General features: G+C 44.7%; 1 protein-coding gene across 1 annotated transcript in view; it reads right to left on the bottom strand.

The window, feature by feature from the left end:
- Atp10a (ATPase phospholipid transporting 10A (putative)) overlaps positions 1-27,093 on the bottom strand; it is a 146,311-nt gene that overhangs the window by 17,334 nt on the left and 101,884 nt on the right. Inside the window, exons 4-13 of the mRNA XM_051174120.1 lie at positions 22,876-22,982; positions 22,345-22,476; positions 21,031-21,161; positions 19,209-19,461; positions 15,583-15,800; positions 14,059-14,253; positions 10,681-11,278; positions 6,659-6,762; positions 6,403-6,529; positions 2,603-2,787 (exon numbers count right to left, since the gene is read on the bottom strand). Coding sequence (XP_051030077.1) covers positions 2,603-2,787; positions 6,403-6,529; positions 6,659-6,762; positions 10,681-11,278; positions 14,059-14,253; positions 15,583-15,800; positions 19,209-19,461; positions 21,031-21,161; positions 22,345-22,476; positions 22,876-22,982 — 2,050 coding nt within the window. The remainder of the gene's footprint in view (positions 1-2,602; positions 2,788-6,402; positions 6,530-6,658; positions 6,763-10,680; positions 11,279-14,058; positions 14,254-15,582; positions 15,801-19,208; positions 19,462-21,030; positions 21,162-22,344; positions 22,477-22,875; positions 22,983-27,093) is intronic.

The following is a 27,093-nucleotide window of genomic DNA, read 5'->3' as shown; positions in this document are numbered from 1 at the left end:
ACTGTCACAGCCAGGAACATTGAGGAGAGCTTTGAGAAACAGATGTAATGTGAAGTCCTAAAACAGGTTGGCAGGTGCTAGGTAAGACAATCTAATACAGATCATGTCTTAGTAATGTTGGTCTGTGGGGATAACAAATGCTCTAGGCTCCCATAAGATGCTAATTGGGAGAAATTGAGTATGATATGGGAATGCTCCAAAGACTTTTCCAAACATTTTTGTAAATATAAAACCATTCTATAAAAAAAAAAATGGAGTTTACTTTCCAAAATCATCACTATACAGGCTTAGCAGAAAAGAGACAATAACATGTAAAAGTCAGTGAGCTTGAAATGCAAACACACCATGATCAAACTGTTTAAGGCAAATGATTAAGAAAAAAAAAATCATCCCAAAATCATCCCAACAGCCGCCACACAAAAACAGTCATTGGTTGTTAGGTGGCACAGATACAAGGACTGCACTGATTTTACCAGAGACCGTGTGTCTGGAAGGAAGTGGAATTTCTTAGAGTCCTGAGAGGAAGCAATTGTCATTTCAGTCTTCAATACTCAGTGAAGACATGATTCCAGAAGGAAGTGTATGTAGTCAAGACATTTCCTGAGTAAAGAGACAGTATTTGTTGTCAGTGGACCTTCCCTAAAGCAACTGCCTCAGATACAAGGGAAGTGGTGAGCCAAGGAAAGTCAGGAGGAAGTTCTGTCTCTTGACCCTTAAGGCACAAAAACTGAGCCATTCCATATCAATGGAAAGGGCAATGACTCAGAAGAAGCAGCTCACCCAACACAATGCAGTCTCATTATAGACCATTCCTTTAGCTACTGAAAAGCTAACAAAGTTTGATTAATTGAAATGTTATCTAACCAGAAATATTTTTAACCAAAATGGAATCAAACTAAGAATCAATAACGTAAAGGTGAAAAGACAGGGCAACTCCCAAATGTTTGGAATAGAAACAAAACACCTTGAAATAGTCCACAGACAAGAAAGTAAACATAGGAAATATTTATTAAAAAATATCTTGAGCTGTATGTAGCTGAAAACACATTTCAAAATTGTCAGGTGCACATGTTTCGCTTATATTAGAGAAGGGAAAAAAATTCAGGAACAGGGAAATAAAAAGTAAGTTGAAGATGAAGGCAGCCCAGGTCTTCATCATCAATAAAACTGAAATGAACCAACAGAGAGAAGAAATCAAGGCAACCCAAACCTTCTTCTTTTAGAGTCAATATAATTTATAGACTGACATCAAAAACAATCAAAGAAGACACAAAACACCAATGTCATCAGTAAGAGAGGGGGTGTCACCCAAGGGCCATAAACATCAAGACAGGAAGGAGAAGCTGTGAACACATGGCTCACAGAGGCAGGGTCCTGAGATCTGGACAGCTGATGGTCTAGGTGGGGAACTTGGAAGGGATCCATGAGTACCAATAGAGGTTGTCATGGCCTTGAGCTCCTAAAGACAGCTGCAGAGGGGCTCCACAGAGAGGACAGCGTAGGCTTCACCAAGAAGCTTGTGGATGGATAGTCTGAGGAGATTTCAAATGGAGCTAGTAGGAGGTACCAGATCCTAGATCAGGGAGGTGCTGGGAGTAGACACCCCTTGCATACTTGAGGTTTTAAGCTAATAAATGTGAGCAGACAAAAGAAGTCCCCGCCCGCCCACAGGCAGTTGATGAAACCGAAGGAGTTCATACTAAATAGATCACCACCTTGGCCCCATGTCCTAGACACATGGAAAAAAAAGAAAATCCAATGACATGAAAAAAAATTATACTTTGCATTAATAAAACCCAGATGTACATTCCTTTGGTATTAAGGAATCACAAATCCAACCTCTCCACCCAGAAAGCATCCTTTTCCAGGGTCTAGCCTGATAAGTGAAGTCCTTACTCTTCATCAAGGAAACTTCTTGCAACAACCAGAGACCATTCCAAAAAAAAAAAAAAGAGTTTGGAAGCCCAGTCCCAATGAGTACATTGAACAACTCTAGAACTCAAGGCTCAGGAAGTACAGTGAAAGGGGCCAGAACAATCATCCATAAGAGCCAGAGGTACAGGGAGTTTGCTGGGAGACTGTTTTCTCCTAGAAATATCAGAAGCTATACTCTGCTTAAACATGAGGTCAACAGGACAACAAACAAAAGACATGTTAACATGGGTGGGGGAAAGGCCAGAAGATCTCATCCTTCAGAAAGAACTATAGACAACTAAGGAATGTGGAGCATGGAAGAGATATGAATGTAACAACAATTAATGAAAAAACAGAGGCCATGAATTTTAAAGAGAACAAGGAGGGGGTAAATCTGAGGGCTTGGAATGGGGAAAGGGAGAAAAAGAAATAATAAAATGATTTTATAATCTCATAATACAAAATATTTTTTTAAAATTCCAGAAAAGTCCACATCTTGCAAGACAATGATAAGAATGTCTCGAGTCTCAGAAATAGTACACAAGCTAAGTGGTATGCAGTGGGCAGGTGTCCTCCTCATTATGGCCACCAGAGGTGTAAGCCTCAATAACATTCCAATAGAGCTCTATCTTGAGAGCCTATAGGACATGTGACCATCCTGTGACAGGGCAGGATGGAAGCTATATACCTGAGAATCAGCATTCAGTGTGATGACTTCCTCATCGTGGTCCAGCAGTTTGCAGGCATATGCAATATTAATGGCTGTTTCTTGTTTGTCACCCGTGAGAACCCAAATTTGCAGGCCAGCTTGCCGTAACTTAGCGATGGTTTCGGGAACTCCATCCTGAAGGCGGTCTTCTATCCCAGTGGCACCTGGTTAAATGCATGACAGTTCCAGTGAGTCGCTCTTTATAATTGCTGGTGGGGTACAAGTGTCATGTACCAAATATACCAAAGACACATGTGGCACTACCAAATACCTAACAGTTTCTTGGGGTTCATTCACCAGGTGATGCTAAATGGCAGAAAGTTTCTCTGGAAGAGAGCTAAAATGATTCATCACTTCAGAACTGTGCTGGACACTTAACCATAGCTGTTGCTATGACTCAGTCAATAATATGTAGGAGGAACAAGTGTGAGTCACCAAACAAAAGCGTACCTTGAAACCTTTCTGACTAACAAGCAGCTAACTTTTCGTATAATCTGAAAATAGAGACTAGGCAGGGAGCAAATTACCATATGCCCAAGGATTAAAAGAAAAGTATTAGTAGTTACCCATCTCCTATCCTCCAGAAAGTTTCCACAAATGAAATTCAATGTTTGCACTTAACCATGTCAACCATTTGTTACCCAAACCATGGTGGAGAAAGACTCGTTTTTTAAGCAACATCATCAGAAAGCTTTATCCTCAAACATAAAGACTTTAAGGGGCAAGTTTCTCTTACTGATTTCATTTAAAAAAAAAAAATGTGACAGGTTGAACATCTCTAACCAGAAAAAGATGAAACCTGAAATGCTCCAGAATGGCAAACTTTTAGATCTAACATGATATCATGTGATAGATTACAGTCAAAACACAGGGGTCTGAATGGTCTGAAATTGCCTTCAGGCTACACATAAGGTGTAAGGTGTACAAAAATGCAAGGTCATAGCCCCCAGATTTATCACTGTGCCTGTACAAGAAATCACGAACACCTAGAACCAAAAAAATACTTCCTATCCTAAGAATTCGGGGAGATGAATAATCAACCTGAATTCAGTGCTAAAGTGTGCCCAAGTCTGCCTCCATTTCTCATCTGAGCACACTCTGGTAAGATGGTTTCTGCCTTCCTACCTCTAGAAGTGAGCTGCATCCCATGACTTCCTGAGCTCCAGCCCTAGCAGAGGCTCCTCACCATTCCGACTTCAAGCTCCCTGAGCTGGGGCTTGCTAGTGTCCCCAGCTGCTGACAGTGCTTTTGGGTGAACAGATGGGAGCCCTAACTCCCAAAGAGACAGTGTTAGGAGGTGGGGCCTTTGAGAGGTGATTATGTTTAGATGAGGCCACAAAGGGATGGGAGGTTCTTGTGTACTGTGATGCATGGAAAAGCCAGTTCGGTTCTGAACTCTACCATGTACCCATATTATAATACCCAAGTGTCAGGTGGCCTTTGATGGAAGGGGAAGGGAAGGGGTTTCAGATGACATTTAGAGGAACCAGCAAGAATTCTGGGGTAAATGAGCAGAATACTACCGTTGAATTTTGTTTCTTGCCCAGAAAAAGCAGGTTAAGAGCCCAGAATGAAGGTGACCCTTCTTTCTCGAATGTTACTTGTTCTCTTAGGTGGTTTAACATAACCCCCTAAAGAAAAAGATTGAGAAAGAGGAATTTGATTTAGAATTTTAAAGATATACACTTCGAGGTGTTGGGAAACATCCTGAACTCCTTGCCCCTTGGTGAAGCTGTGCTGGGTGGCTCTTTTTAAACAGCTTTAGGCTCCATCACTTAAAACATTAACTCTCCAGGTGCTAAGAGGTGGGAAGTGGTTAATGACTGCTGGATTTGGACTATTGCCATAAACTCATGCAAAAGAGCAAAAGGTCGAGTTGATGTCACTTTCAGTGTGAAACTAAGGCCTACAGAGGCTGTTCTAACTTGGGGTATGTTAACAGAGACATAGCAAAAAGACTGCGGAGTGGTAGATGCCCCGATCCTAGACACAATTTGTAGACAAAAAGACCAGTCAGGCCATGTCAGGTGTGGACGATATCACCTGAGATTATCAACAATGAATGCTAGTGGCTGAGTGCAAGAGCCCATGCCCAAGCCATACTCCTTCCTGCCATCTCCTCCTTCCACACATGCAGCCACCTTCCCCACGTATCAGAGGAAACAAAAGCCAAATGAATAAATAAATAAATAAACAACAACAAAAACCTCGGATGCAAAGATTGAGTAACTTGTCCAAGCTTCCTAGCTAGGGGAGTGGCAGAACTTGGACTTGATAACCAAGTCAGGGCTCTGAACTGAGAAAGATGGCAGGGGTGGGTGGGTCAGTGAAGCAACTCATAGCTGTGCTTTCATGCCCTGGGAAGGTAAGGGATACCGCCTGCAGTGTTGTAGAGTAGGTGCAACACTCACTACCACAAGAGTCTACCAGGAAGCAAACCACTCCCTCTGAGAAGTTAGCACTGTCCACCTTACCACTCACCACCTCAGCCATGGAGGGAGAGTACCTGCGATCAAAGGAGCTGGGCAGGTGGTTCAGAAGAATCAGCTCAGCATCCTCCCTCTTATTGCTCTAGCCATCAACACAGAACATTCCAGAGAAACCTTTCCCAGGGCGGAGGGGCTTATGTTTTTTTTTTCCTTTTATTTTGAGACTGCCCCCCCCCCAATGTAGCCCAGGCTGGTCTCAAACTCATGTCCTACTGATTGTACCTCCTATGTCCTGGAATCACAGGCATGCACTATTGCACCAACTTATCTGGCTGTTGTTTACTTTCAGGAGACAGGGGTCTCTTTACGAGAGCAGCCCCAATTCAATAATCAAATAAGTGGCTTTATATAGGCAGAAACACTTTTGAGGAGCTTCATTTAGTTTACTAGAGATAGCACTCACTAAGTCTCTGGGTTTCGAGTCCTGTGGCTTTCTGAGTAGGACACTGTGGACAGAGTATGTGGTGGTCTTCTGTCTAGAGCAGATCGTGCATTCAACATTAATAGTAATTATTGTAAGAGATATGTATATAAGGATAATATAGATTTCCTAATTCCTCTGCCTAGAAAATGAGGACAAGGCAATACATCCTTTGTTAAATAAAAAAAAAAAAGATGAACTCTCTGGAGCTTTATGCAAGCCCAGTGGAATCTGATTAACATTTCACAAAATGAGGTGTACATTACATAGCCAGTTCCTCTGTGAGCACACATCACACACACAGCCATGGAACGCTGAGCTGAAGGAATTCGCCATTTTAATTTAATATGAAATGTTCAAATATTGAAAAATTAAATATTAAAATAGGTACCAAGTAATAAATACCTTAATGGATTCCTAATAATTAATTAGATTTTATTAGATGTAAATGGGGACAAAGAAGGAAATATGAGCCATTTTCCTTTCATTCCAAATGAACCTGAAATATTTATAAGATGCAAAACTCAACATTTCCATGAATGTTCACGTCGATTGCCAGGGGGCTGAAATCATTCCAACTGTCTACATCAAAAGACTTGCTCCTTGTATCCATTTTGTTGGAAAATGAGACTTAAAGGAGGCAAGAAGACAGTCATCCTGGAGTGCCTGGCACATACGAACCCCATGGAAAGAGCCTACAGAAAATGCGCCTTCCAACCTGGGGACAAGCTAGCTCCAAGCCAGCCAGCCGGTTTCTCAGACAAGCTCAGCACAGACCAGAGGAGGAAGAGCAGCCATGTCACTATTCAGCCCAGGACTCCTGCAAAATAGCACTGCTCCTTACAACAGGCACCTGGAAAGCTAATTACCCAGCAGGTGCAGGTTCGTCTCCAAGCGAACGGCGGACTGGAAGAGGAGCTCCTCACGGCTTTCCACAGATGCCTCCGCTTCTATGTGACTCTGCAACCAGCAGGCATACTCTTCTTTGCTCAGGACCTGTGGAGATACGCACTGTTGAGTGATGCATTGGGTGCGGTGAATGGGAGGGGCAGTTGCCAGTGTGTGCTCTCATGAAGATGCCCCCACTCACCTCCACCCCCACCCCAGAGGGGGCACCTTACTCACCCTCTTGGCAATGCATAGGGTACGTAGGCCTTCCACTGCATAAAGGTTGAGGTAATTCTGTGTTTTACTCCGGATCTTTTTCTGATGCCTTCCTCTGGCGTCATCTAGGTCAGAGTACAAGCAGAACCAATAAGAACAGGCCCGGCTGGGTGCCCCAAAGAGGGTCTTCCTATTTCCTGTCATACTGACTACAAGTCGTATGCAAATGTCGTAAAACTTAAAGTCAGCACACTGTTACTTTAATAAAGTAACTCACCAAAACACAAGTTTGGGCTTGTTTCTAAAATCCCTTGTTTGAGAGGCACAGGACAACAAAACTTCATCAAAAGTGATGTGGCATGTTTTAGTACAGCCTACCTAATAAAGGTGTGTACTAATTTACTTATGAAAAATTGAACTCAGACAAAGTTTCATTTCTCTCCCCACAACAACCCCCACAACTGGTAAAATATGTTCAAATGATATATGTCATACTTTTACTAAACACAAACACACACACACACACACACACACACACACACACACACACACGAGCGTGTGCATGCTCACATACACACACACACACACACACACAAACACAGGGAGAAGGGAGAGGGAGAGAGGGGGAGAGAGAGGGAGAGAGGGAGAGAGAGAGGAAGAGAGGGAAAGAGAGAGGAAGAGAGGGAAAGAGAGAGGAAGAGAGGGAGAGAGAGAGAGAGACTATCTTAGAAATTTAAGTGGAACTGAACATTCTTCATATTATATTTTCTTACTCTGGCAATCCTGAGCCACGAGACATCTGAATCTGAGATGACTCCGATTCAAATGCAACTCACACCAAGCTGGACCTGGTCAGCAATTCAACAGGTTGACAAAAATATAGGAATGTGACAATCGGAGTGAAAAATCTTATTCTCATGTATGAAGCAGAACATAAACAAATAGTATTCTTACTGCATTAAAATATCTTGACAGGCCAATTACTTAAAGGTGGCCTTTTATGGTCAGCAACGAAGGTGAAGAATTGTCCTGGATTATTTTAGCATTTAAATTTACTGAAAGAAGTTCAAAGGCATCTTAAGTTTGATTGCCTTATACTGGTATGTTGTCACCCTTGAAAGCCCCCTGGGCCTTTGGTCACTGTTTTAACTCTGAAATTAAAATACAAACCACCAGGCTTTGCTGTTGTCTCTGGAGAGGAGGGGTGGATGAACCAGAAGAGGCAAGTAGGACAGTGACTCTGATCAACCACAGTCATTGAAAAACAAACACCCCCTCACACACTCACACACACACACACACACACACACACACACACTCACACCAATGACTTGAATTTAAGTAGAGTAGGTCATTCAAGACCTGGAATGGATGGAGATAGGGTTGGCCACAGGCATCTATTTCTGGGGTGTGGATGAATGCTCAAGGCTTGGTAGAAAAGAACACCCGCCCCACGTAGCAAAAAACTGCTCACTGGCCTGCCCTCACCCTAGACACAAGGGCATAAGACTGTACCACTTTTGGAGAAACCTTTCTACACTGTCAAACAGCTTCCTGTGAGTGATACCTACAGCACCGAGGCAGGCTAGCCAGAGAAAGGACACAGTACTGAGGGAGGACCTGTTTCTATGAATGTTAGGATTGATCTGTGGTCTGGTGAAGATACAAGATGCTGAGGGAAACTCAAGCTGCACAATGGCCATCACCAAGGGTCGGGGAGTCTAAGGAGATTGCACAGAGGAACAGAAATCACCCATTATTCTGCCCATATCTGGGGACCAAGGCAAGAAGGGTGCTGACTCAAGCTAAAGTCATAACATTCTCAATGCATGTGAGGTCACAGTCATGCAAAAGCCTCTTCTTTCTGGTATTTTACGGCAACCCATGTCCTTTGTTTCCTAGCTACTAATGGAAGGAACTTATGCCAGCTCCCTAGAGAATAGAACACTAGTGCACTCAGAAGTGGACCCAAGACCGCCAGTTCCTTCACTGCATGCTGAAGGCTCCATATAGAAGGATGCTGAGACTGCACCAGGGCTCTGGAGAGGCAGACAGAGTGCCAGAGTGACAGTTTCTGCTGCAGTCTGGAAAGATGGTATGCATGTTTGCCAATGTCCAGACACAGTGGGATTGAGAGAGCTGCAACTGGCCAGACACTGGGAAAATGTTGCTGATTCAAAACAACACTAAGAGGCTCCCAAGGGGAGGCCAGTGTCTCTTCTTGTTCTTGTTCTCAGTGTGCGTTCTTACAAAGCACTACATGCTATTTCTTTTACACTTTGGAAATTACATCATCCTAATAAGGAATTTGATTTTATTAAGGCAGGGAACGGGTGGAGTGGCCTGGCCACTGTGTGTTGCTTCTTGGTTACACCAAGCCATCTGTGACAAGTGTGCTCATCTCCACATCACCCAAACTAAAAGCTGAACAATGTATGTGCGTGGCCACACGGCCAGGTGCGTGAGTCCACAATGACCCCAGTGCCATGCTAGAGCTGCCCCTCCTCATGTCTACACCTTCTCAGTCTTAACTTGCCCTGCATACTTACACATCTTTCCTATCCAAAAGTATTTCCCAAAGCAAGGTGAAAATACACACTAATTATTTTTATTTGCCCTACTTGCTATGAGGCACTTGAGAATAGGAGGTATAATTGTCATTGTCATTACCAGGGCCTTCCAGGATGTAAAAGGACGGAGCTCGGATCTTCATATTTGCAGCTAACTGGAGATGGCTGGTTTCTTCGTGAGGCCCACAATAGGGAGCAGAGAGGAGCAAGGCACGTGGGGGCACCCAACGCTGTGTTAGGGCTGCATGACTGAAGGGAAGGGGCCATAAGCCTCCCCTAAGGAGACTGTAGACTCCCCAACCTTGACCTTAAAGTTGGTTCTGGATAGAACATGTAAAGGGTAAATACTCCCCTGCCTTGCAAATGCCACACAAGAAAATTCTTGGGCACACTTAGCAGCCAGCATTCCTGGTCCTCCGCCTGTTTCCCCTTCATCCCCTAGTGAATGCCCTGGCAGTGCCCCGGCTAATGCTCCTTCTCTGGCACATTAGGAGGAAAGGAGGGCCAGCATAGCAAGCAGTCCGTAGTGTCCACTTCATTTCATTTAATGGCATCTGTTTCTGGGGCATCCTTAGTATTGGCGGACCTTAAAATGTCTTTTTAAAGTGAAACTATGATAATACAGTTTGAATGTTCCAAAGGGCCATGTGTTAAAAAGTCTTGGTCCCAATATTTCGGAGCAGGGTGGACATGGTCCACATACCGAAGCTTGGTGGAAAGTCATTAGATCATCAGGGATATGCTTCCAAAGAGGTCAGTAGGACCTGAAGCGCACCAGCTTCCACTTTTTTTCCTAGCCACCAGGTAAGAAGTTTTTTTCCACTGGGTTAGCCTACAATCACAATCCTAAGAGTGATAAGGTCAACCAACCATGTATGAAATCTCTAAACTGTGAGCACAATAACCCTTCTTCTCTTTATAGATTTATCTGCTCAAGGGTTTTGCCAAAAAAGTATTTCTAGCTGGGCAGAGTTTCAACCTCTTTTGATGGTTAATTGCACTGTGGTTTTTAAACCACATTTTAACCCAAAAGCAATAGAGAAGGACTGACTAGAGGCTGCTTGACCCATTGAGAACAGAGGAAACAGGCTGGCAGGCACACTTCTTGCAACCACAGTCTACTCTTACACAGTCTCAAAAACAGACCATGGCCTAGAACCCAAAGTTACTCGAGGTCTACAGAAGGAAGGAAACTTCCAGCACTTCTCATTTGAAAAGGTTCCAATCTCCAGTGCTCATTACTTAAAGTGTGGTGCTTCCCAAGTGATCTCCAACTCGACTATGCTCAAGGGCTGGATCAAGGAGCAAAAGCCGCCTAAATTCGCACCAGTGAAAACCTTGGCACTTAGAACCCTGGGATTTGCTCAAAGGGTCTGAACTCCAGAAAGGATCAATGAAACTTCGTTTACTCGGCTGGGTGGGATTTCTCAAAAGGTCCTCCCTGAGGAGGAGGGGGAGGAGGAGGCTGGTTACCTGAGGAGCACGGCAGCAAAAGATCCATGACCACTGAATCGGCCCCCTTGGTGTAGACATTGATCTCGTCAGTCAGCGGGTGTCGGATCACCACGGACATCCTCTTGCGGATGGAGTCAAAGCCAAGTGTGTGCAGCAGCTCGAAGGTGAGCCTGCCTAGATGGGGCAGCTCCACAGATACCTGGTCGTGAAGTCGGTCCACCAGTGTGCAGCTATAGGCTCTGGCTGCATACACCAGCGCCGCCTCATCTGGGCTCTCGGCCTCATAGCGCAACTCGCGTTCCTGCTGCTTCTCCTTCTCCCCAGGGCACTTCTCTGTTGTGCACTCAGGGGTCCAACCTTCTGCCTGGGCTGCCTGGCTGCTGTAGCCATTGCTGGCAATGGCCGGTGCCCCTTGGCCTAGCTTCTCCTCCAGCCTCAGAATCATGTTGTCCTGAGACAAGCTGGGCAGGAAAGCAGCTCCAGATTTGTGGCCGGACTTACTGGCGGTCAGGTTCCCGATACTGCTGCAGCCAGAAGCCAGGCGGCTGGGCGTGAACTTCCGAAGGAAATCTTCTATGGTCTTCACTGGGGACTTCAGCTCGAACCTCACCCTCACCTGTAGGGGAAGCAGTCCAGAGTTGCGAGGAGAAAAATCCCACTCACCCCTCACTGTTCCTTAGTGCCCCTACAGGAGCAAGTGGCTCTCTGATGCCTGACACAAAATTGAAAATTGGGCCTGTCTCCTCCACCCATACCCCAATTGAAAATCCACCTAAGGATTAGCGTGGTGTACCCCAATTGAAAATCCACGTAAGGACTAGCGTGGTAGGCCAAACCTGTAATCCCAGTATTTAGGAGGTTAAGGGAGGAGAATCACAAATCCACCTTTTGACTACTTAAGAGACTATTCTTTTGACTTGTGTCTATAAAAATGCCCATATGTGAGTCACATGTCTAAATCCAAAAGGATCTTTCTCAGCAAATTAATAAACTGATTCATGATCCAAATTCATGATCACACACAAAAAAATTTAACAAGGATAAATAAGAAAAGAAAAAGGAATCGCACACACAATATTGTTAAACGTTCAAAAGGTTAATAACAGCATTGAAGTCACACTTAAAAGAGAAAATGTCCAAACAACAGAAAACTGAAAAACAGTCAGACCAAATTCTAGCATGGTGGAAGGGGACGTGGAGTCCGACTCCTAGCTAAGGAGCTGTTGGCAAAGGACAGCTTCCCAGAGAGGCAAGGGAAAGTCACTTTAAGGGTGTGGCCCCTGCTAAGCTGACCAGGCACCAGAGATGGCCATACCTCCATGAGTATATGGGCAGCACCAATTGTACTTCACCAGCTTTTACAAACGGGATGGGGAAAAGACATACAAAAATCGAGCGGGTAGGGGAGTGGAATGGTTCTGGAAGGAGCTGGAGGAAGGAGGGGTCAATATAATAAAAATACATTGTAGTAAGGCATTCTCAAAGAAAGAACAATAATAAAGACAGAGCAAACAAGATGGGGGTGGGAGGGGCAAATGTTGAAAAAACCCAAAAAATGAACTGTAAGCATTCCTAAAACTTTACAACTGATCCTCGGGGACCAAAGTCATGAATTACTAATAGTAATTTCCAGCTAAGCCAGGCAGCAGGAAAAGTGAGATGCAGGCCTAAATTATGACAAGAACATTTTCCCTTTGATCCTAGAGCGTCTCTATTTTCATTTGATTCTTCGGTTCTGGAGCCTGAGTCCAGGGCCTTACCCATGCTAAGCCTAATTTCCTCCATGGAACCATACTTCAGGTCCATTAGAATGACTAAACATACTATACATCTAAACGGGGGTGGGGGGTGGGGGGGGTAGGCATCACCACACAGCACCTGTCGGCTCCAAATGCTCCTGAAGTTGGCACTTCCTACCCCCACCCCAGGTGCAGAAACAGCAAGGCATCCAGAAACATGTTCATTTGCAGTTCAAAGGTGGGTGATTAAATATTCTGTTCCCTCCGTGGAACTGACAGCACGCATGACTTTCAAAACATGCCATAGTTACCGTGGAGTCTCTAGCTTATTTAACACCTGCTATATCGCTTTCGTCTCTTAGGCAGAGGGTTACCTAGGAAACATTCAGCCCTCCAGGGATGATGTATATGGCAGCAAGCTTTAATGCTTGGTGATGAAAGTTCACAAGGCCAGGTAAGGGATGCTAAGGAAGCTTGTACCATAGTAGGAAGCAGCTTCTGCTGGGAATTGGCAGTACACACTTGCGGTCTGAACTGTGCAGAATTGCCCAATTGGGATCTTCCAGGTCCTCTGGGTCCTCACCAGATGGGAGTAGTGAGAATTAAGAGCATAGCTAAGTGGCAAATGCTTTCTGATATACTGCCACGGTAGGAGCGCTGGTCCGCCTTACTTACCCTGCGTAACACAGCAGTGGTTCCATTAGTGGGGTCTAAAGGAAGAGCTGAGTCAGAAGGCTAGTGGCAGGAAGGTTGGGGGGGGGGACACACACTCAGCCCTGAACAATATTTCCATCCATTTCTTGCCTGATATGAACAACCAGGCTCACGGGAATCCATTAAGCAACCTGATTCAGAAGCACGGTTCTCAGAGGGACACTTGTGTTACAAAGGAGCCCTTTTCATATAAACCTCCTTTCTCCAAAAAGAATCTTAATGCTTAGACCAAAGCACACCCAACTTGGGTACTGCCGTTTCCAAAAGCCTAAGTAATCTCTAACTGAATCGCTCTCATCCACTTCACCTTGAGGGACGATGATAAGTGACTTTATTACTATCACATTCTACCTTCTGTGTACCAAAACTTGACTCTGAGAGCTTCCCATAAATCCCCATCACTGCCCAGATGAAATTCCCAAGCATGGTGATGATGAGAATAACATGTCTAAAGCTTCGAGTCAGGATTGAAAGTTCAAAATTCTTGTCCCAGAATCTGTCCCCCAGCTATCTTTAACATCCCTCTTGTGTGAATCTGGAAGCCTGAGGCGTTCTGGATAAGTCACTTTGGGTGGCTATCCTTCTGCCCCTGCCCAAGGCCAAGAGGTTCTGAAGTGCCAGGGTAGTTGGGACTCCTCAAAGTCATGTGTTTACCGCCCCTCCCACCCAGGCTAGGTCTTCACTGGCATCTGTGCATACCCTGTCCATTCTGGGCTCAAGAGGTATCTGACAAACTGTCCTCACACTTACTACAACCTGACGGCTGCTCTATCCCTGTTGCATCCCCTTAAGCCTGAGACACCCCATGAGCTGCTGCTGCTTCCTGCAGTTAAGGGAAGCATGCTTACTTCCTTCAGCCAAGAGTCACAGTGCAGGCCTCAGAGAGAGAGAGAGAGAGAGAGTCAAGGACACTTCGGGGTCTCGCTTACATCGCAGAACTTGCCTTTTGTCGTGGCTGATCCGGTGACGTGACAACTACTGTATTGCAGATGGTAAGTGCGATGAAGAAGTCAAAAACATCTGAAAGCTCAGGTGAGAGGTGGGCCAGTGGGTGGTCCTGGTGCCTTGCAAAGGCCAGGTACCTGTCACACTCGCTCACCTTCTCCAACAGCTTGGGATCGGGCGTAATGTCTTTCTCCTGAAAGAAAATAGAGCTGCACAGTGAGTTCGACCCAGTAACCTGTCAAGTGCTTAGGTACTTAACCATTTACATAGACCTGAATGTATTACGGGGAATGAACAGAATTCTATCACACTATAGACACATTATCTTACCATTACATTATATGTAACTTCAACTGTGTACAACACTTACATGTTGAGATAAATACATTATCATTGCATGTGGATATACTTTTTACAAGATAAAAATAAGATATACCATCTGTCTAGAAACCCCCATGCAGTCTTTTGAAAAATTATGTTTCTACATCATCTTGAGATCTCATCTCTTTACATTTAAATAATTAAATATTTTATATAATCAATGTTTTATATGAAAATTGACAGTAAATTGACAATTTTCTCTCAAAGTCTGTCATACGAACTTTTCCAGAGCTTAAGATTGTATGAGAACATATTTTAAAAACCATCCTCAAAGTGAATGGACATAATTATCTGGGTATCCTTTCTCACTAGATATTTAACTTTCACCAATCCGATGGCATAAACAACATATTTGTAAACTTGTTATACAAATTGATGACTGAATGACTTAAGTGCTTGGTCAGAAAGCTTGAATAGTCATGTCCTCTTGATATATATTGCAGAATGCTGGAAGGAAAATATGTTCCAATGCATAGTTGCCTCCCAGAGCCTTTCTTTCCACATGACACATACGAACCCAAAGATTAATATCCACAAGTCCAGATAGCTGTACTTAAATGGTAGTAGTTTCTGTGTGCATCTAGGAAGTCTTAAAAGAATGGGACAACTCAAGTGAGCACAAAATTATTTTCTCTCTGTTCTTAAAACGTTGGCAGAAGTCAATGGATCTTTTCAGGGCCTGGTACCTACTTCTAGAAATTTCTCTGCCTAATGACAGTGGTCCATAAACACATTAGCCACTGACAAGACAAGAGAGAAATTTGCTTTGTGCTCATCTAACTAAAACTTCGTGGGGCAGGTAATTGCCCTGCCTTTTCACACATGTCATCTTGTTTAGGTATTTTGTTCATTTCATTTGGCTAGGCCTCCTCTTTGTCACCCCTCTTTAGATGGCTCACCTGGCAATCACCCAGAAGCAGACACCATGGCAAAGAGATTGGATAAGGATTTCAGGAATGCTACAATGGTAGAGAGAGGGCTTGGCCAGAGAGCTTCTGCTCGTGGAACACAGCCAAGCCTGAGCTTGTTTGTGCGATTTGAAAGAGGATTTTGATTATCAGAGACAATGGACAGTGGGAAGAAAGTTGGATGCTAAGCCGCCATCCCACCAAGGAGGGCCACACACACTGCCAGCACTTACCATGGGGCTGCTGAAGGCGGTGTGCCTAGACAGCATGCTGACTCTCTTGGCCTCAGCCCGACTGCCTGTTCGCCGGTGGCATTTGATACTTTGGTTCCTGTGAGTGATTCGGATGCTCTGATGGCTCCCAGTGCTGCCACGGTGAGATATAGTGTTCACCTTGGACACCCCTTCCTCCTCTTCTGAGTCTGCCTCTTGGTACCTGGCCAATCGTTGGGCTATGGGAACAGGGATGCAATGTAAGATATCATGGTAGCAGACTCAATCAACTAAGGATGTTGTAGGTCCCAGAGGACACCCTATCCCCACTCTCTAATGGCAAGGCTGTATTTAGTGAGTGTTTCACACTAACAAAGGGCTTAAGAAAATTCTTACAACATCCCTACTTACCTGCAATCTCCACTAACTTACCGAGTAGGCAAACTGAGAAGGCAGTAGAACTTTTTGACTTTATTGTAGTATTTGTCTGTTTGTTTTTTGGTTTTGAGAGACAGAGTTACCCTGGCTGTCCTGGAACTCACTTTCTAGACCAGACTTGCCACAGACTCACAGAGATCTGGTTGCTTCTACCTCCCAAAGGCGGGGATGCAAGGCATGCACCACCACTGCCCAGTATTATTGCAGTGTTTAGTGACAGAATCTTTCACAGGTAAGACGACCAAGTGTCAGACCCGAGAATGTAAGGATATATTAAGGTTATACAACACAGGAAAGGGAAGGTGAAGTTGGCACCCGGATCCAAGGGATTCTACGGCTTTCGTCCTGTCAAGTACGGCACAGTGGCTGCAGTGCCATAGTCAGCCAGACTTGGATTCTAATTGGCCCTCTCTTCCAGTATAGCTTAGGTATGTTTCGATCTGGTAACAGGATGGGCACACGGCCAACACAACAGGGTTCTTGAAAGATTCCCTGCCCTGGGGTGGCCTGGCTCACTGGAGCCTTCAAGACAGTGAAACATTCTCCATGGATAGGTGCCTTGCATACAGCCATGTGGGCGAGGGACATTTCTACATAAACCACTGGATTGTGGGGTGCAAGGTTCACTTTCTTGTGATTGCACAGGCTGGCTGTGTGTAGTCAGGGCTGGCCCCTGTCTACTGCAGTTTAATAAATATCAGGATAAACAAATAGGCCGAATAGATGTTTATTCAGGGAGAAATAACTTACAACCTAGACAGATGAACACCAGCAATTTCCACCGGATGCTCCCCTCTCCGCATCCTACCAGCAAGAGAGAGTTCCTCAGCTCCTCCTCAGACCTCCTTCCACAGGTCACTTCTGCCCCTGGCTCCACCCCCCCAATGGGCGTGGTCAGTGCCACAGAAGGAGACAAAGTGAATATCCCACTACACCTGTCAGTGGGCCTCTTTCCAAGGGAATATTGACTATGGTCCTAAGCTTGAGTCTTTGGGAGTCACTGCCCAGTAGGATCCCCACACATCTTACACAGATGCTTGAAAAATGGCATGAGGAAGAGCTTACACCACTGGTTCTTGCCAGTGACTCTAAATAAATCTTCCTAGGTTTGCCAGGTTAGGATAACTCTCTGAATCATGGCTGAGCAATAAGGAACCCTATTCAGGATTATGACTTCAAACCAAGTATTTAACCAGAAGTTCAAGTGCCAGCACAGCACTTGGAAGAAGCATTTGGGCAGTGTAATATCGGGAAACTTCTAAGAGAAGCCCATGGTATTAGTCAGCCATGAGAGCAACTCTTGTCTATTAATCATCAGGCCTTCAATCAGAGATGAGAAAAACAGGGATAAGGAAGAAGTCACCTGCCCACTGTCATCAGGCTAAGTACTTCTTGACAGCAGGATGCCAAACATCCCATCTGTTTCTTGGTGACATAAGTCCTAGTGTGCTAGTTGGATGGCAGGGAGGAGCAAACTCCTGGGCATCTAATCATGCCCATTTTCTGGCATTGCGTATTGAGTTGGTTCCAGTCCAGAGAGGGACAACATGTAACCCTTCAGCCTCCTCCTTCCCTCTGAGGCTATGGAACCAGGCAGGAGCCACTGCTGTTGTATTGTGGGCTGTTGTACTGACTTCAGAGACCTTAGAGAAGCCTTGACTTAGGCATGTACTCAGCTATTTGTAGGTTATCAGGCCATGCAATAAGAGGATGCACCCAGAGTCTCTGTGGCTGACTCTGGCGCGTGAGCTGGGACCCACTGTTCAGATTTGTATTCAAAGCAAGTGTCAACCGTGGGCTGAACCGACTGAAGATGATATTTATCCAGGGCTGGCACTTCTGCACATCATGTCCTGAAGACACACAAAGACTGTTTCATTCCTCAAATGCTTTACCCATTAGCCTCATCTTAGCATTTGGCTTCTGTCAAATCTGTGAGTCTGTCCCATGGAGTCTCAAATCCCAAGATTATTTTGTTAACTGTGCTATTAATATTGTCTTTGATTGACAATCATAACTGTACATATCTACAGGGTAGAGATTTTTGTTTTGATATACATATAAAATGTGTTATACATGCACATGAAGCTAATTAATATACCCATCACCTCAGCAAGAGGAAACATTAGCATTGATTTAAGGCATTATTGTGCAAGAGATCTCAAATCTGTGTTTGTCTGTGAAACTGAGTCCTCAGCTCTATAGGCTGCTGCAAACACAATGCCTGGGAATACACTTCAAGCACAAAGCTGAGCAATTGGGAAGGGCACAGGGAAGCAAGAGGAGTAGAAGGTGAGGCACAGACAGGGGAATGAGGTTAGGGAAGTAGACAGGGTAGACGGGTAAAAGTATGGAACATCCCACTAGCAGTTTATTTGGGGTGCAAATAAAGTGTTAAACAGTAGGTAGATGCCTAAGCCTTCTGTTATACTGTATACAGAGGGACGACAGTGGCCATCAAGATAATTCTTAGGTTCTGGAGAGATAGCTCAGTAGTTACAGATGTGGTCATTACTGCCTTCCTCCATTCTCTTTGGCAGAGTGTGTTTCTTTGTCATTCTTGTTGGAAAGAAGGGAATTCTGTTTGCAGAGCAAGGGGGCTTTAAAGTTGCTATTGCTCTAGCAATATGGCTGTAGTGCAGGCACCTTCATTTGCCTCTTCTATTGGCAAGGGGTGCAGGAAGCAAATGGCTTTCCCTGAGCCTTCCTTTAGCAAGGAAGGAGGCAGCAAAGGATAAGGAAAGGACAGGCAGGAGGCGGGGCTGCCTGAGTAACCAGAAGTGAAGAGACTCATTTCTCTCAGGCTTCAAAGGACATTGTGTTCCAAGGCTGAGTGCAGAGTAAAGTACACAGTGCCCATCTGAGAATTTTCAGCTTATAGCTGGATGATAGATGAGTGACAACAGAAAAATCTCTCTGTCCCTCTGTGGGACAGAGTAAAGCCACCACAAAAACTAGCACTTCAAGGGTGCTTGCCTGACAGAAAAACGAGCCAAAACAGATGCGAATCATTCCAGACACTGCATCCAGCAGGGCAATGTCAGCTCAGACTATAAATAGCACAGGGCTCCCAAGTGATCGCTGAGGATTTATCCTCCCTTGAAAACCAGAAAGTCTTGTAGCTTTGTGGACAGTTCCTCCTGCCCATGCAGATTTGGAGAGGGCAGGTTTTTTAGGGAGCCCAGACTGAAGGCCTCTGTCCTACTCACCATTGGCATCATGAGAATATTCTATGCCAGACACAGTGCATCTTCGAAAGACCATCTTGTTCTCAGTTAGAGTGCCGGTTTTGTCTGAGAAGATGTATTGTATCTGCCCCAAGTCTTCCGTGATGTTCAGAGCTCGGCACTGCAGTTGTGAATCCGTCTCTTCATCATATAGTTCTATATCTTGGTTAATGAAATATACTTGGCATACCTTGACAATTTCGATGGAAACATACAAGGAAATTGGGATCAAAACCTAGAAGACAGGCACACAGGATGAATGACAATGGGAACCAGGGAGCAATGGAGTTAATCCAATCAACTCAAATGACAAATAACCAAGGAAGCAGGAACTGTACTGTACCTTTAAGAGCTTAAATAGGTTGGCTTAAAGTCACTATTGGAAAAGGATTAGAGTACTGGCAAAGAACAGTTTAAGCTAGAATAGCCTAGGCTGGTGCAATTGAAGAGCGGAAATCCACTCCTATGTCTGGAAGGATAACGATGGCCTGGAGACTAAGTTGTACTTGAGAGGGGCTAGGAAAGGAAAGAGAGAAGAGAAGAAAACAGGCACAGTCAGAGTCCTCATGAGCAAAGTCTCCTTTATAGCAGCATTCTCTGTCATGTCTCCCCTGGGCCCCAGTGATCACCAAGGATGTGCCCACAGTCTAGGGGGCAGGCATGAAATGCAAACAGTTGTTTCAGAGGCTGGTTTTATGTTGCAGGACAATTTTTGTGTGTGTGTGATCTTGTGCAATAGAGAACAAAGGGAAGATGTCTTGAGAAAAACAGCCAGTTATGGTTTGATCATTCAAAACCAGCCTCCTGGAAATGAATGTTTATTTGCAGAGTCACAAAACTGAACTAATATTTATGAGCCCAGAATATCATATTCAGACTAACTGGATTCTCTTGGTAAGTTAATTATGCTAATAAGACACCAACTATTATCCTAACTCAAGGCTAGAACAAAATTTGCATTTACAGAAAAGACTAATTTGGAATGCTAAATGAGACTGTTTTCCCACCGTAGGAAGCACTTGTGATAAGAGGCAGGGATATCTCAGGAGAGGCTAGACATATCCTCTGGTTACTCTGATCTCAGAGGGGTTAGTGGTGACCGGTGCTGCCTCCTTAGAGATCTGGGACTGTCCTTACTCTATAGCAGACCTTTCTGGATGCTGCTTTCGGTTACAGACAGGGAGGTGTGTGCAGCAGCATCCCAATGAACCCTGGGAGGAAGGCTCATCCTCAGAGAAGCTGTGAATGAAGTAGTTGAGATTTGGCTCACAGGAAAGCATTCAGCTTGCTTTCCTAGTTTTTATGGAGTACTACATCAATGTAGTGCACTTGTGTCTGGGAAAGAGGGCGAGAGGTGCATGTGAATGTTCTCCATTAATGTCGGAAAATTTTCCCGTAAATCTAAAAATCACTCCCAGATAGAATTTATTTTTCAGAACAGTAAACAGAATGAAGGCGATAGTCCAATTGTTAGACGCTTGCCTAGCATGTGTGAGGCCCTTTTTCAATCACGGGATAATAATAATAATGATGATGATGATAGTAATAATAACAAGGGCAGCAATAATAATAATAGAAAAGCAAGGAAACACTGACAAAAATCCAACCCAACCCTCAAGCATAATTTTTTAAGAAAAGCAAAGGAGAGCATCAACTTTGAAAGTCAAAAAAGAAACAACCTGCAAACAGAGGATAAAAGGCAACATTTGTCAGTGATTCTTCAAGATGAGGAATTCTCTAGAACTCCTCAGGCTTTCGAATTCACTAGAGGAGGGTAAAGTAATTACCACACAGTGCTCAGTACCTGAAGAACTATTATCATTGTCAAAAATGAGTATACTGCAGCCGTGGCTGGGGATAGAGAGCTTCCATCAGCCTCTGGAACATCAAACAACGCTTCCTTCTCTTGATAGCGCCGTATCCACAATCCATGTCCTGTGCATGTTCAAAGAGAGGTGTCATTCATCTGACAGGAAAGAAAGCATGCTGCTTGGGAAAATTAAGACAAATGTAAGATTGTTAACTGGACATGGCATATGCTGGGTTTATCAGCTTTCTTTGCCATGGAAGGAAGTATATAGCACATAGAATTCATGGACCCAGGGGTAGATGGCTGGAAAAAGCGCACACTTCATGTTTCTCCTCACACTGGGGGTGTCTTAAACTGCGTGTGGTACCCACACACCTGTAATCATGTCACTTGGGAAGCTATGGTAGGAGAATTAAACATGCTAGGCCATGTTGAACAATATATCAAGAACCCACCAACCACACCCTGAGGTTTTCCTGCCAATGATGCTGAATGGCAGGCACCACCAGTCATCATATAGAGACTGTGTGTGTGTGCCGGGAGAAGGATTTCTCCATCTGGGTGGTGCCACAAAAACAGAGTCATGAGCTGCTTGGTTTAAAAACAAATAAATAAATACATACATAAAAACAGCAGGACCTCAATACTGCCCTCATGGTCACTTCTCAGAGTTTAACTTTCTCATGTTACAGATTCTGAGAAGTCAAGTTATGTATTTTTTTTTTTTTTTTCTAAATTGAGTTCCACACCTATCTGGTTACAGAGACCTTTTGATGTTCTACGCAGCTCTGCCTTTAATCACCCGATACCATGCTTCAAGACCATGTTATACCTGTCTGATACATGCTGACAGCTGAGCAGGGACAAGGAGGAAGTCAAGTGCTGGGACCTCGGAGCACATGCCTGCAAAGCTTATGCAAACTTTGGCCCCCTCTTAGGACGCAGATAGTTGTTCTCTCTTTTTTCCAGTTACGCTGATATATGTGTGCCTCTCCTATTGTTACCTTGGTTCATCACTACTGCTGACTCCTCGCTGGATTCATTACTACTGCTGCGGTGAACTCACCCTCCCATCCAAGCAGTCTTAAATTTGGAAAGGGGCATTATTACTCTGCAAAGCTCATTCACCTCAATATGGTCATACTGATGCTGATGCAGACACTCCTGGAATCTAAATCAGTGAAAAATGGTGCATTTGACCCCAAAGATGCTGGGTCTGGTGGAGTCAGGATAGCCTCCCCCCCCCCAAGCTTGCCTGCAGACTGTCCATCAGCCTACCGCACTGGGGACTCATCTTAGGATACTTACCAACCGCTGAAAACAGAGACATACAAACGAGGAGGAGGACACACCAGAGGACATCACAGTTCATCTGCCTCTCAAGCTGGCTGCGCTTGTAGCGGGGCCCACTATTGTTCAGCAGGGCTTTGGTTTCATGTCCTGGAGAGGAGGGTGGAGGGGCATGGAGAATCAATCATCTCCTAAAGACAGGGGCCAATGACTTGTCCCACAAACAAACTATGCTGGACTACAGCTCTCTAAGAACTTGGGTCAAAATAGGATGCAGAATGAATAGACCCTTATAACAGCTGTGAGATGAATGGAAAGAAATATGGTAAAATGGGAGGGGAAAAACAAACACCAAAAATACTATTGGGTTGAGGTACCATTAGAACAATCCTTGTCTATACATTTTTTTTTTTTCTGTTGCCCTAAATTCCCCAATTTTCTACAACAGGTATACACAACTCTTAGGATGGGATTGAAATGAGGAAGAAACACTAGGGAGCACGCATCACAGTGCGGAAGTACATGGTCTAAGGTTTAGCTTGTGCCTACCTGCGTAGATGACAATGCCAGCCACGGCTTCTGTGTTCCTGATGGTACACCCTCGAAGCAGCAGGTTTTCCTTATGCAGCCCAGCCTTCTCCCCATTGCTGTGGATGCTGTGGGGAACATGGAGCATAGCATGTCACATGGCTGCACAAGACCTTCCAGAAGGACCCAAGGAGACTCGGCTGCTGGACAGGGAAGGATAAAGAAGGCTCCAACATGAGTTCTTGCCCTCATGGGTCTCCACAGCAGCTGACAGGAAGCTGCTCAATTAGCAACTACGTTCATGGTACACGGAAGCCCCAAAGCTGCTATTTATCTACTTTGCATGAATTAACTGGGAACTGGCTGCACAGGGGACTGAGTCTGTAGTCATGGGGCCGATTTGGTAAGTTGACAAGGATAGCCCTGCTGGGTGATTGCTGGCATATCCACTCTGCCAGAAATGTTAACACTGTCCAGTGCCTTGCATTATCACAAAACACACAGGCCTTGAGAAAGGACATTATTAATTTTGGCAACAGTGAATGTGTGTGCATGTGACATGTGCATGTATGCTAACACAGAGGTCAGAGGAGGCCATCAGTTACCCTGCTCTATCTCTGTCTTATTTCCTTGATACAGGGTCTGTCACTGAGCCTAGTGCTTCAGCCAGGCTGAATGGCCAGCAAATGCAGCTATCCTTCTGTTCATGTTCCCAGCCTCTGCCTCCAGCACCAGTGCCTCGGGTATGGTGGCCGCCCCTGATTTTTACATGGGTGCTGGGGATTTGAATTCAGGTCCTCATGTTTTACAAGTTCTCTTATCCAATGAGCCACCTCTTCGACCCTAATTTTAGTAACATTTTATATCCTTTTTTATAATGTTATTAAGATACTAACATATTTAATCTGAAGTATGTTTAAATCCATGAGTGATACAAATCATTTCAGTGCTGTATAGATGCAGAAGAGCCCACCAAGCTGCTTTTGGTTATAAGCCCAACTATGTCGTTCCTAGAATCCATGTGCTGAAGTCTCAATCCCCAGAACCTCAAGATATGATAGGGTCTTTAAGCAAGTAATTAGGGGCTGGTGAGATGGCTAGGAGGTTAAGAGCACTGGCTGTTCTTCCAGAGGTCCTGAGTTCAATTCCCAGCCACCGCCTGGTAGGTCACAACCATCTATAATGAAATCTGGTGCCCTCTTCTGGCCTGCAGGTGTACATGCAGGTGTACATACAGGCAGAACACTATACATAATAAATACATCTGAAAGGAAGGAAAAGAAAGAAAGAGAAAGTAAGTTAAATGAGGTCATTAGGACAGTTTCCAATCTGACTGGTACCCTTCTAAAAGGGACACACACACACACACACACACACACACACACACACACACACACACACACACACACACGAGACAACAGGAAGACACAGAGAGGCCAGCCACAAGCCAAACAGAGAAAGACTGACAAAATCAACCTACCAACACTTGGCCTCAGCCTTCCAGCCTCCAGACTGAGCAGGTAAACTCTGTCTTCAATTGTGCCCTTCTGCAGTACTCTGTCCTTGGCAATCAAGCGCATCCTTTAACATTTAATCTAGGCTACTGGGATGTACTCATCTAGTTCAAGTCTCCAGGCTTCATGACTTGTCTAAATATGCGTTTCTAAATGAAAACTCCAGAAAGGAAACTTTCTGAAGGACCCACTGATAAGATCGGGTGATGCTGAGAAACAGCGGTGCTCAGCAGCTCAATATCTGACTCAGCTCTTCTCTCTCCAACTCTAATTCTCTCTTGCTGTGGGGAACATTCATCTGAGTGCCCTGTGTGAGGAAAGGTGAGCATTCCTGCCACATTCAAGGTGACAAGGACCAGCTGTGGGGGTAGAAAGCCACTCAGTTGCACAAACACGGGGGGGGGGGCAAGGCTGTGATGTTTAGGCAATACCCACCAAGCTCTGCAGAGCTGCAGAGCAAGGAGCAGCAGCTTGAGTAGGCTTTAAGTCAACTCCTTCCCCGTGGTAGCTAATCTGGAGCACTCAGACACCAGGACAGTCAATCTATTCCTGCCTGCTCTAGCTCTTTTCCAACCCGTCCATAAACATGTGGTCTGGACTCCTCTCTTCCTTTTGTATGTCACCTTGGTAATGAGACCTCAGTATTATATTTCATTACAAAAATCCCAGCACTCGGGAGGCAGAGGCAGGTGGATCTCTGTGAGTTCAAGGTCAGCCTGGTCTACAGAGCAAGTTCCAGGTCAGGCTCCAAAGCAATACTGAGAAACTCTGTCTCAAAAAACAAAACAACAACAACAATAAACAAAAAAACAAAACAAAACAAAAAACCCACAAAATATTATAAATTTTGTAACCCGAAGCCTTTTTGTTACCCTGTCTAAAACACTGCCCCGATTCGGGTTTTAGAACTTTCTCTGCAGGATCCTGCAGCTCAGCCTTTCTGGCTTTGCCATCCCCATCTCAGGACATGCATACACCTGTGAGCATGCATGAACACTGTGCTCCCTGGGGAGTAAGCTTTTCAGGCTGTGGGCCTTCTTTGCAGACAACTCTGCCCTGGACAGCCGCCCCGTAGAAATGTCCTTCCTCCCTTCCTTGTACACCCTCTCTGCTAAGCACCCAGGCCCCAAGCCAGGATTCTCAAGTCGTATTACATTCTGTACCCTGTTGTCCCTCTCCGTACTTGGTAAGTGTGCCAGTCTTGGCTTTGGGTTGGGTCTACTGGATGGGAATTGGGAGGGATGCCAGAGAGGTGGATGAAAGCAACAGAGGCTAGGGAGTCAACTTCCTGTGTCTCCTTGGTCAGGGAGCCCTGACTGACTTTGTCCCCTGACCATGCGGAATTCCACCTAGTGGCCACTCCTGCTCTTGAGTCCATGGACCTTGTCATGGTGACAATACAACTGCTTTTGATCCCGTTTCTATACCATTCCTTACAGGTTCCTAGGTCCCTTCCATAAATCTGAGAACTCCATCTGCTCCTACAAGCACACTGACTGGCAGAGGTGAGAAGGATAGATAGATAATTGACAGGTAATGTCTGGAACTGCATACTTTTCTTTGCTATAATACATTGTTCAGGTTTTTGTTTGTCTGGTTTTAAATACATGTGAAAATTACCAAACTGCTTAGTGCCAGTGTTCCATTTTCTGGAGGGATGACTGTATGTCTATTAAGGTAGACGAAAACACGCAAAACATGGGTGAATCTAGCTGATATGACTACAGTTCACCTTAAGGTTTGCTCAGTGCCACTGAAGCTTGTGGACATGTTTCACCTAAATCCACTTTCAACACTAGCTGGGAGAGGATAAGGAATTGAAATGGGTTCAATTGTTAGTAATGATCCTGCTGCTCTGTCTAATGCAGGTGTGGCGGTTTGAATGAGAAAGCTCCTATGGGCTTAATCCCCAATTGCTGGACCTGGCTGGAGGAACTCAGGCAGTAAGCAGGAAGTCTGCATTTCCCAGGGGTATCCAGCAGCCACGACAAGCTGTATCCAGCTCCACGACAAGCAGGATGGCAACAGAGAGCAGAGTAGCTAGCTACACTTACAGGGAACAAACAGGCTTGAGGCAAAAAATAAATAAATAAATAAACAAACAAATAAATAAATAGATTGCCCAAGACACAAACAAGCAAACAAAAACTCTATTGTATTTTTAAAAGCAACAAAACAGGACTATATAGACACTATAAATGCATCCAACATCAAAGCACCCATATATAGAAGCAAATAAGGGAAGATCTGAATGGAGAAGCAAGAAATTAGCTTTACAATGTGAAATGAATTTTGTATCAGACAATCAACCAGATGCCCAATCTCTTTATCCTTTGTGGAAAAATGTAAATATTCAACTGGATTACAGTCTCAAAGATCATCACATGTGGGCTGAGGAGGAAGTTAGGTGGTTAAGTCTGCTTACTACTTTTCTAGAGAAACTCAGCTTGTTTCCCAGCACATGTCAAGGATCTGATACCTTTTGAGCTCTGTGGGTACCCCACATACACATAACCCCCCTACAAACAAATTCACATGCTATGAAGTTGACTGAACATAGCTGAACAGAGGTTGCCTGGGCCAGATTTCTCTGTCCATGTGGAAAGGCAAGGCTTAGCCCTACTCTAGTGAGAGAACTTTGGAAATGGCTGAATGTGCTGTTGGATGCTGGTATTTTCAGCTTCCGAGGATCTCATTAGGGCTCAACTGTAGGGACTGATTTAAA

Source organism: Phodopus roborovskii, unplaced genomic scaffold, assembly GCF_943737965.1.
Source record: "Phodopus roborovskii unplaced genomic scaffold, PHOROB, whole genome shotgun sequence".
Lineage (NCBI taxonomy): Eukaryota > Metazoa > Chordata > Mammalia > Rodentia > Cricetidae > Phodopus > Phodopus roborovskii.
Note: the sequence above shows the minus strand (reverse complement) of the source record. Positions and strands in the feature narration are given on the sequence as shown.